The 11,386-nt window shown below is 30.3% G+C and overlaps 1 protein-coding gene across 1 annotated transcript; it reads left to right on the top strand.

Annotated features, from left to right (window-relative positions):
• Window positions 1-8,112: 8,112 nt before the first annotated feature.
• Window positions 8,113-8,565, top strand: LOC132036362 (uncharacterized). The gene has a single exon (XM_059426682.1). The coding sequence runs from the start codon at window positions 8,229-8,231 to the stop codon at window positions 8,439-8,441; it is 213 nt and encodes a 70-aa protein (XP_059282665.1). The 5' UTR covers window positions 8,113-8,228; the 3' UTR covers window positions 8,442-8,565.
• The last annotated feature ends 2,821 nt before the right edge of the window (window positions 8,566-11,386 follow it).

An 11,386-nucleotide genomic window follows, 5' to 3' on the forward strand; every position in this document is an offset into this window, starting at 1 on the left:
GCAGGTAAGACAAACAACTGAGCCCAGTAAGATTGAACCCCAAAGATCACTGATTTAACTAATTGTATCCTACCTGCGTAAGACAGTTGTTTAGCTGTCCAAGATGAGATTCTTGCCACCACCTTTTCTATTAATGGTTGCCATTGCAACAGATTCAATTTCTTGGTTGTGAGGGGCACTCCCAGGTACTTAAAAGGCAGCTTTCCATGTCCATATCCTAGAAATTACCACCAATTTCTTGGTAATTGTTGTTGTTGTTGTTGTTTCAATAAACACATACTAATAAAAGAGAAAAATATGATAGTTAGTCCTTTTAGTTGCAAACCATAATAAAAAGGATTTTTGTCCCTCTAATATATAACTATCATATTTAATACATTTGAAATGTGTGATTTAATTAGTCCTTTTATGTAGGGTGTATATATATATATATATATATGGACTATTTTTATAATGATATTACCATCAAATATGAAGTAACCTTACAAGTATACTATAACATATGGGTAATTAAGTAATGAAACAACAATAATTATGGTAAATTTGTGAATATGACTAACAAAAGTATCAAAAAATACACATTATAATTAATTAAAGATTAAATATAATCAGATATCGGATTAATTATAAAATTTACCACTTACGGTTAATTACTTACCACATCACATGTAATCTAAGAAATTTTCTTATTTATTATTACCCAAGATGAAGTCATCTAACAATTCAAAATGTAATCTAAGCTTTTTCTCCAAATTATTATAATCTTGTTTAAACAGTTTGGGCAAACAATTTGAGAACTTCAATTTTAATGATTCAACTAAAAATCTAACCCATATTCAATTTTGATAACAAAATCCTTTTTATTATGGTTTGTAAATAAAAGGACTAACTATCATATTTTTCTCTTTCATTATGTGTTTATTGAAACAAAAAAAAAAAAAAAAGAGATGGCATGTGTAGGGGTACACAATTTGCAAAAGGAAAAATTTCCTTTTGCAAATCGTGTACCCCCACACGATTTGCTATTAGTTTTTTTTTTTTTTTTAAATACTTCGCAAATCGTGTAGGGATACACGATTTGCAAGCAAAATAAATTTTGTTTTAAAAAACTGGGGACTCACAGACGGACGGTAGAGGAGACCGTTAAAGGAGGCTACAATCGTGGACTAGGACATGATAAAAAGGGGTTTATCGTGTAGTCCACAAGCTCTTTTGAAATTCTGGCTTAAAAAACATGCTCTTTAGGTGCCGGTCTCTAAAACTTCATAGTCTCTAACCATCATCATTGATAACCTTCATCATTTTTTGTTTGACTTTAAAGGGAGTCAATAATTCAGTTACTTTTATATGTATTATTTAAAATCTAATATTTTTCTAGCTTTTGAGATGCAAAGTTATTAATAATTCTTTTTAATAATCAATATCTTGTAAAAATATTTTTTAATCTATCTTGAGACATTGCTGATCTTAAGTAGTACCTGCATAAAGAAGTTTTAAATAAAGTAATTACACTATCAGTGTATATAAGTTAAATTGATGACGGATGATTCTTGCAACATTGTTGATCTTAAGTAAATATTTATAAATTTTAATTTTGAAAAATTTGTTCAAGCTAAGACAATCTATTAAGTATACTGGTCATCTTCTATCATACTTTTCCCATTTGCTTATTTTTTAATATAAAGTGTATTAGAAAATGTCTAGAAAATGCATCATTTGGAAATTTTATATCAAGTAATTCTAATTGATTCATTTTCTACTAATAGATCTCTCAACTTTGTATCTATGCTAGTCCATTGACTAGGATCCTATATATATATATATATATATATATATATATATATATATATATATATATATATATATATAGGAATTGAGTTATTTAATTCATTTAAAACCTGTTGATTTTCTTGAGGATCTATATCTGATTTTTCACTAACTTATTATTATAATTGTTGTTGTTGTTGTTGTTGTTGTTATTGTTCTTATTATAACACAACTAACTACAACCATCTTCATCTAAAGAAATTTTTCCCTATTTTCATAGTAACATTTTTATTATTCGCTAAAAATTTATTAGGAGCTTTTTTTTTGGATTGTATTAAAGTTTCTATTCTTCTCTTTTTCTTTAGCTTTGAAAACCCACAATATTAAAAATCACAAATTTTACATGAAAAATGATAAAAAGGATAGAACAATAGAACTTGATAGAGAAGGTCAATAACGTGCTGTCAAAATTCAATATAGTTGAAGTGGATGTCATTTAGACTTGTTGAAAATAGTCTAAGAAGGTTGTCTACTAAATTTGAAATTATTTGGTGGAGATTTGAATTGGTTTTAAACAAAAATTGCTACTTAAAATCGCAAAAGAAGTTTGTAACTGTAGCTACAACATTTATACATCATTATACACTTTATACAAAATTAATACATTTTTATTCACTATTATGCATTTTTACTAAGATAAATACATTGCTTATATATATATATATATATATATATAATTGTATAAACATTATTGTTTATTGCAAGAAAATATTGGCTATGCGAGTGTAAACTAGAAATATGGCCAGGTGAATACAATGTTGTCTCGTTAAACAATTAGCTTCCCCTTCAATCTAATTTGGGCAAATAGCAATTTTAGTCCTTGTGTTATAGGTTTATTCCAATTTTGATCCTTGTGTAATTCGAGTAAGCATAATTAACCTTCAATTAATACACACGTGTGATTTTAGTCCTTTAAACTAACGGAAGTTAAAAACTTAACGGATCATTAATTTTATAAATACAAAAAATTTAAAAAAAAATTATAAAAAAAAAGTGAAAGTTAGTTTGTTCGGAAGGCTAGCCTCCATTGACAAACATGACAGCGAGGTCGTCGTGGTCATCAACTCACCCCTCAAATGACAACCAAATTGTTTCAAAAAATTATCTCCCCATCCCCTCTCTCTCTCTCCATTTCCCTCTGTTTTATGGCTTTTTTTTCCATCAAAATCTGTGTTTTTTAGACTTTATCTTCTTGCTCTTTTCATATTTTGGACCGCATCAAATTATAGCAACAAACTTCGGAACAAATCTGTGTTCCTCTCCCTTTCTGAAGATCTTTCTCATGATAAGTTGGTTCATAAATTTGCTTTATTCTTATCTTTCTTATCCATTTTTGATTTCTAAGTTTCCATTAATAATGTCTAGCTAGATCATAACTCTTGGGAGGATTTAATTCAACCAAAAAATTGAAAATATTACAGTTTTAGCTTTCAGGCGAGGCTTCTTAAGCAAGAAGAGAACGATGTCAGTTGGTAAAGGACCTCCCCTTTTTACCTTGAAATTTTGGAGAACTTAGAGCCAAATAACCCTTTCAGCATTTACCCTTAGAATCATAGCTACAAACTTCATGTTTAGTTTTATCTTTTATCTGTTCTTATTTATTTTTAAGTAATGATCCGTTAAGTTTTAACTGTCGTTATTTTGAAGGACTAAAATTACACATTTGTATTAATTAAAGGTTAATTATGCTTAGTCAATTTATACAAGGATCAAAACTAGAATAAACCTATAACACAGGGACTAAAATCGCGATTTACCCATCTAATTTTACGTCTTCCTCTTCTTTTATCTCTTTTTTGAGCAAGTTGCAATTTGCAACTATAACGTATGCACTTTTGTGTTATTTATACCCTATCCTATTTTTTTTAATGATTTGCATCCTAATCTCCTTAGTTCATTGCAAAACTTTTAAAAGATCCATTTTCTCCATTACATATAAGGGTAATAGGAAAATACACAAGTAATATTGTTGACTTCTCCTTCTCCATTATTCACAAGTTCATTAATTCAATTAAAACCATCATTTTTACGTCTGTCAACAAAAAGAAAAGATTCAACCCCAACGATCAATTAAAAAACAGTGGAAATCAAAAAAAAAATCTTCAAGTGTTCTTAGCTAATTCAAGGACTGGTAGATAACTCAACACCATAATGGAATTGGGACTCTGAATAAGTTACAGAAATAAAATTAACTTTCTATATTTTTATGATAAAAATTAGATTTGAAAACTTTAATTAAATGAAGGGATTTTTACACTCTAAATTAGGGTTAAATAATTACCCCATTTAGCCAATATATTTTTTTACCTGTTGTAGCTGCCAGAGAGGTCGTCTCCTTGATCCTATTAGCTGTACCACCGAATCTTCATCTTCTCTATTGTACCATCGGATCTTCATCCTCTCTGATGTACCATCGAATCTCCACCAAAGAGGCTGTCTCCTTCGTCCTCTCCCTTGTGCCATTGGATCTCCATGAAGAGGTTGTCTCCTTCATCCTCTCCCTGTACCACCAGATCTCCATTACTATACAATTTTGTACAATATAAAAGTGTGTATAAACACCTCTTGTAGAAGTTTGTATAATACTAGTGAATTTGAACGCGCGCGCGGTTGAAAAAAATCTTATTAAATTCATGAAATGATCCATTTTAAAAATATCTGAGTATTTAAATTATAATTTAAAAAATAGGCTGTACACACCTAAAAAATTGACCCTCACTTTTCACAACTATATGTTTTGATAAAATTAAAAATGCATTCCTTTGATTTCAAATTTTTACATAATTTTTCGAACTCCATAGGTAAATATTATATTTTAAAATAGGTACATATTTGATTTTGTTTCATAAACGTCGAAAATTTGTTCTTCTATAACTTTCTCCTAAATTAACATGTCATAAAGAAATTGAGAAAAAAAAAAAAAAAAAAAAGTAAAAACATTATTACCGCACCCCTTAAACCCTATTTCAGCCTCTTAAGATGTATCGAAAACCCTAAAATGATTCATCTGTAATAATCACAAAACATACTTATATATCAATAATCTAATACAATTTATCAAGGCGCACGTCCAAGAAGTGCAATAAATGCTTGTCTCAGATATTATTTAAAATAAAATGTCATATTCTCAACATGAAAATGTCATATGTGTGGTTAGAAATTTGAATATGTCTCAGTTGAAACATTGAAATTTATTATGCGTGTGATCTTAGGACTAACAATTTGACTTGATTTATAATCCCACAACCTTTTTTTTTTTAATTGCCACTAAGGGTGTACATGGACCGGGTTGGTTCGGGTTTTTTAAAGATCAAACCAAACCAATTGCATTGGGTTTTTAAAGATCAACAAAAGTCGGGTTTTTCAACTTCGGATTTTCTCGGTTTTTTCGAGTTGTTCGGGTTTTTCGGGTTTTTTCTGGTAAAATCTTCATACTAAGCATATAACTTGTACAACAAATATTTTTTTAGTCCTATTAAGATACAACTATCTAATTAAGATATTTTTTTAAAAAATAACACAAAACGTGAGATGAGAGATGGCATGGTACCAAAATAGTCAACAACAAAAAAATAATGAAATTGCATAAAATAAAATGATCATAATTTAAAAGTGCTAGGTCATGCTATAATAAGTACGTTTAAATGATAAGGCATATAGAAAATGATCATAATCTAAAAGTACTAAGCCATAATAAAATAAGTATGCTAATAAGTATTAATTACATGACTAAATATTAAAGAAAAAAATAAAATTAATTTATGTATTTTCACTTTCTAGACCAATATAAAACTAAAGAACGGATATACAACATTATTGTCATTCCTAGGGTTAGAATTGAATTTCTTTTGTTAGCATTAGTATTGATTTGATTTTTGTTGAGTTTTATTTGAGTTACTACTATCTATGGGCTATAAAACTTATCGGACCATTCAAAATTCTAATTCCAAGTGAAATAATATGTTTAAAGACAAAAAACCTATAAAAAAGTTTAAGAAATATTTATACATTACATTATAAATAAATATTTTTATGTTTAAAATATTTTTGAAATTTTAAAAATGTAATGTCGGGTTGGTTTGATTTGGTTCGACTTTTTTTTGTTTTTTGTTTTTTTTAGTTATAACCAAACCAAACCAATAGTGGTCGGGTTTTTCTTTTTAAAACCAAACCAAGTCAAATAAAACCACTAGTCGGGTTTTTTTTCTCGATTTGGTTCGGATTATCGGTTTGGTGTGGTTTGTCGATTTCCTTTGTATACCCCTAATTGCCACATAATAAAAAATTTGTTTCAAGCAAAAGAGTAAAGGATTATAATTTGAAAGAGATGCCAATTAATTAAATCTCAGGTTATGTATCAGTGACGATACACAATACATGATATACATTACATGATACATAATACATTATTGCAAGCCCACTTGAGTAAGTGATTCCACAAATGAAAGAAACTTTGTTCCAAATTCTCCTAACAGACTAGTCTCTTTTCATTTTGCCATCTGTATGGATTGATGGATGCATTGTCTTTTCTTGTTTGTAAAATCGATCAAATTTCAGACTTTTCAAATAATTCTGTGAGCTTTGTATCTTCTTTGGGTGGCGATAGCTCTTGCTTCAGATTTTCCTTGTCACAGAAAAACTTTCTGAAACCTAACATTAAGAATTGTGGGGGAAAGGGCATTTTTGACTCAATAAAGTAACAATATGGGCATTTTTGGACCAATCTATTAATAGCAAGGACATTTTTGGATCAAACTATTGACGGAGAGCATATTTGCCCAATTTCTCATAGTTTAAGGGCATTTTGACTCTTTTCCGTAAATAAAATAAAGGTAAAAACAGTAATCGCTACATTTAGTTTAATTTTAAAAACAGTAATCGCTACATTTAGTTTAATTTTTTTTTTTTGTACCAACGAAATGAAATTTGTATGATATAAATGCATAAAATTAGAATTCATTACCTGCTAATACGCATAAAAATTTCAGTTTCACAAAACAGTAAGGCAGAAATATGGAGGAAAAAAGGAAAAAACCGTGAGTAAAAATATGACATATCTTTGAATCTCATTCTAAAAACTAAAACAATGAACTTTTAAAGGCTGTCATAATATCTAAATACACAAGGCATTGGATAACATCAAGGAAAAAAATAATCCATGAATGCATCAATGATAGTCGTGAGCCTTTTATGAGAGCATGATATCACAAAAAGTTATAGCCCCATAAACACAAAGTATTTAGAGAATGAAAATTTCATTTCAACAAATTAACAATGGAAAGGGAAAAATAAGGGAATATTATAAGAAGAATCATACTCTTAATGATGATTGATGACTAATGCAACTACATTGCCACCCGTAAAATTCTTGTATTCTTTGTGATGTTCAAACACAAAAGCATTAAAGGGGAGTTAAAATTGAAATGGACCGTATTTGTAATAAATTTAGTAAGAAATACATTCGCTCATGTCAGCCTTTCTTGCAATCTCATACCCAAAAATTTAGTGATTGTTTACATAAATACTTTTTGCCAACAGGAAAATGATAAGAAGAAGAACAAAGTTACCTGCAAAAAAGAGGAAGAAAGAACTGGTTCAAAGTTAAAAAGGGAACATAAAAGAGGTATAATTAAGAGGATTAAAAGATGTGACTGTTGGAGTTTGAAACGTATGTCTTCTGGAGAGTTTTGAAACGGTGTTTTCATGTCATTAAACCTTAATTGTTTAAATTTTAAAATAGGAGGAAAAACCAATAAAAATAGGAAAAAAACTCAAAAAATGAGAAAAAAGATAAATGTGATTCTTCGCAGAGGTGCCACATCACTCTCCTAATGCCTAGCTTTATTATATATATAGATTGTTTCCTTTACTTTTGTTATCCTCAAAATTTATACTATCAGTATTTTTCTTTCTTCAATATTTTCATCATAGCTTTTACTCTTGCATTTCTTTCAAAGCATCTTTTGAAAAATAATTTTCTTGAGCGGGGATATATCGAAAACAACCTCTCTACCTTACAAATGTTGGGGTAAGGCCTACGTAGACCCCACCCTCCCAATTCACACCTATGGGAATATTCTGGCTATGTTGTTTTTGTTGTTGTACATTTTAAAACAAAATAAAATGTGAAAGCAAAGGCATAAAGAAGGATTGCATTAATGTTCAATTATTGGAAACAAAGTCAGTATTTTCTGTCGACTTCCATAAAGCAAAGTGAATCTCCACTATACCACACAATATTTTTCTTCATTTTTAAATTGACTGCCTGCTTTACCCTTAATGCTAAGTACACTCCATCTCCTTCTTCACTAAGAAAAATCACTATATTTGCCTTAAATATCCTGCTACTCGTTTCCAATCAATACAACTAAAAACCAAGCAAGAGAGAAAACTAAATAGAAATGGTAGTAGACTGGGGACCAGTAGTGGTGGCAGTGGTGATGTTCATCTTATTATCACCAGGATTCCTATGTCAGCTACCAGCAAGAGTGAGGGTCATCGAGTTTGGGAACTTGCACACTAGTGGAATTGCTATCCTGGTTCATGCCATCTTATATTTCTGTTTATATACCATCTTGATAGTTGCCGTTGGTGTCCACATACGATCTGGTTGATACCTTACTACTTCATGTCTATATTATCCCGTAGTTGAAAGTGACTATTGGTCTATTTGAGCATTTTAATAGTATTAAGTATTGTATTAAAGTGACTCATACTAAAGTACCACAATTTGCTGCATTTTCCCATTTCACGTTGGTAGCCGAAGGTGTGGTTGTGTTTGTCCCTTTGAAATTCTAGTACCACCATCTCATTACTCATTTTAGTTAGCGGAAGAATGTGACAATAATTTTACTTGCAACTCTTTTCACCATTATCATATTAATTCACTCATATTCTCTCAATTTACTCCACCATGCATATTCTCTCAATCGATTACTCCGCTCTTCCACTTTTCTTCCAATTCATTACAAGGATGAATTTCTTCACCTATAAATAGAAGTCATCCTTAACTTGTGGTGTGTGAAAAAATATTGGAGAGTTCTTGAAAAAGTGAGAAAAAAAGAGAGTTTTATTTAATTGAAGGATGATTTTTTATTTTTTGTGGTGCTTTGGATGCAACATTTTGTCCAAAGTTTGTTAAATTGTACGACGTTGCCAGGCTGTTATATCCTAGAGGAGACAAGTCAGGAAGATTACTGCTGGACCAGAAAAATTTGCTACAGAGGGCTTGAATCTCCTTAAAAAGAGCGAGATATCCGCGCCTCAACCTAAAGATACTTTTATTTTATCATTTTGTTTTTGAATTGTAATTGTATTTTTCACCAACAATGACACAACCTCTCCTTGTGTTTCATATACTTTTGTACTATTTCTCATTCCTGGAGTACTCTGATAATTATGTGCTTGACATTAATGGTTATCGAAATCATGATAATGAAATGAAACAAGTTATCCGACTGAGTTCCCTTTACATGTTCATATTGGTGTATATTTAAGTTTGTTCATAGTGCAAATGTTTTTTGGCTTAAACATGCTGGTCCCCTTAAACTTGTCAATAAGTTTTATATAGACATTTGAACTACGGTTTGTTGCACTTGAACACATATAATAAATGGTTCCTATTAGGCACTTTTGATTCAATTATTGAAAAAACTTTTGCGCCTGTTGTCAAACGTCTACTAGGTATAAGTTAACCACAATAAATATGTCATCTCCTTTAATTATATACACATCAGCCTCAATTAGAACAAGCCTGAAGTTTTACGGCTTACTGAGGCTAGCTAATGCATATAATTAAAGAAGTTAACATACTTTAAGTGTATAATTTATTTACGTAATATGCACTTGAGCACATAGGCAAAAGTTTTTCCAAAATTTAAATCGAAGGGTCTAATAGGAACACTTTACTATGTGTTCAGGCTCGATTGAAACAAACCGTAATTCGAATTATTAAATGAAGTTACTGGCAAGTTCAAGGGACTGTCTATGTGTTAAGCCAATTTTTTTCTGTTTGGCAATTTTTTCATATTAGCACTACAATTATTAGCTCGTTGGAACTGCAACAATATTAGGAAAAAAACATCACTTACTCAAAATATAAAATGGTCACGAGCTTATAAAACGTCTTTGGTCCAAGAATATTCTAAAGTCCTGCCTCGCCACAAGAATGAATGAGAAGTACTCCTATCTAATTACTACTCCCTGGCCTCCATCCCAATTTATGTGATACACTTTCTTTTTTAGTCTATCTAAAAAAGAATGATACATTTCTTTATTAGACAACCATTTAACTTTAAATTTAATTTTTACGTTTAACGAGATGATCTATAAGCACACATATATATTTGACTCATTTTAGCCCACAAAATTCAAAAGTCTTCCTTTATTTCTTAAACTCCGTGTCCAGTCAAACTATATCATAGAAATTGGGACGGAGGGAGTACTTTGTTAATTCAATATCAATACTTTACTTCCTTGAATTTCTTTATTTAAGCGAATCCACTAGACGGGGTTTCTAGGACTAATTTGTTATCTATATCTATATCTATATATAATATAAAGCTAGGCATAGACAAGGTGATGTGGCACCTCTCTATGGCCAAGAAACCTATTTATCTTTTTTCTCCTTTTTTTGATATTTTCCTTTCACTTTTCCCATTTATCTTATTCTAAAAAATCACATTCATAACCTATTTAATGTGTTTAATCACACCTAATTAATTGGAAGTTATGACTTTTCAAGTCTATGACTCCCCATTGTTTCACGTTTTATAAACTGGACCTATCTTTTTCTTACCTCAGTAAATCGCATCATCCCTATGTGATAAGAAAGGTCGTGCAGGGCTGACTTTAATTTCCCTTGCCAAAGCATGAAACAAGATGACAACAATTACAACATGTGAATGGTGGAATGCAAGAATTCAGAAGGGAGAGTAAAATGAATCATCACCAAGACACCAACAACTTCCACGACATCTAAACATCAATTCTTTGAATGGTAATTTGTTGGTTACTTCTGTGAGTATTTAGTTGTGTAATTGATTACTGGAAATCAGTGGCTATTCTGTGGGTTTCATCCGTATATTTTTTCTTCCTTTTGTTTGAGGTGTCGTGCTGTCGCCTGGACTAATTTTATGTGATACTTGTTATCACTCGACAGTATAGGTACGGGATAACTCTATCCATCAAAGTTTAAATAGATGAATAGAATTACCTAATGTTTATTTCCTCCCGCCAGGATTTAAACCTGAGAATTTCTTATCTAATTTGAATTGTTGATCTTTTGTCTCTTTTTGTTTCTGCTAATAATTTGGATACGAAGTTGGAATAGCTTAAAGTAATTTGAAATTTATCTTTTCTTACAAGTATTTTTCATCCTCTTTACATTGGTTATATTTATGAAATTGTGTGCTTTATTTTTGTAACCTGAGAACTTCCTTTCTAAATTGAATTGTTGTTCTTTTGTCTTTTTTTGTTTATGCAAATACTTTAGATACAATGTTGGAATAGCGATTGGTATTAATCTTAATCTTTCCTCACAAGTATGTTTTCATTCTTT

This window comes from Lycium ferocissimum, chromosome 11 (genome assembly GCF_029784015.1).
Source record: "Lycium ferocissimum isolate CSIRO_LF1 chromosome 11, AGI_CSIRO_Lferr_CH_V1, whole genome shotgun sequence".
Taxonomy (NCBI): domain Eukaryota; kingdom Viridiplantae; phylum Streptophyta; class Magnoliopsida; order Solanales; family Solanaceae; genus Lycium; species Lycium ferocissimum.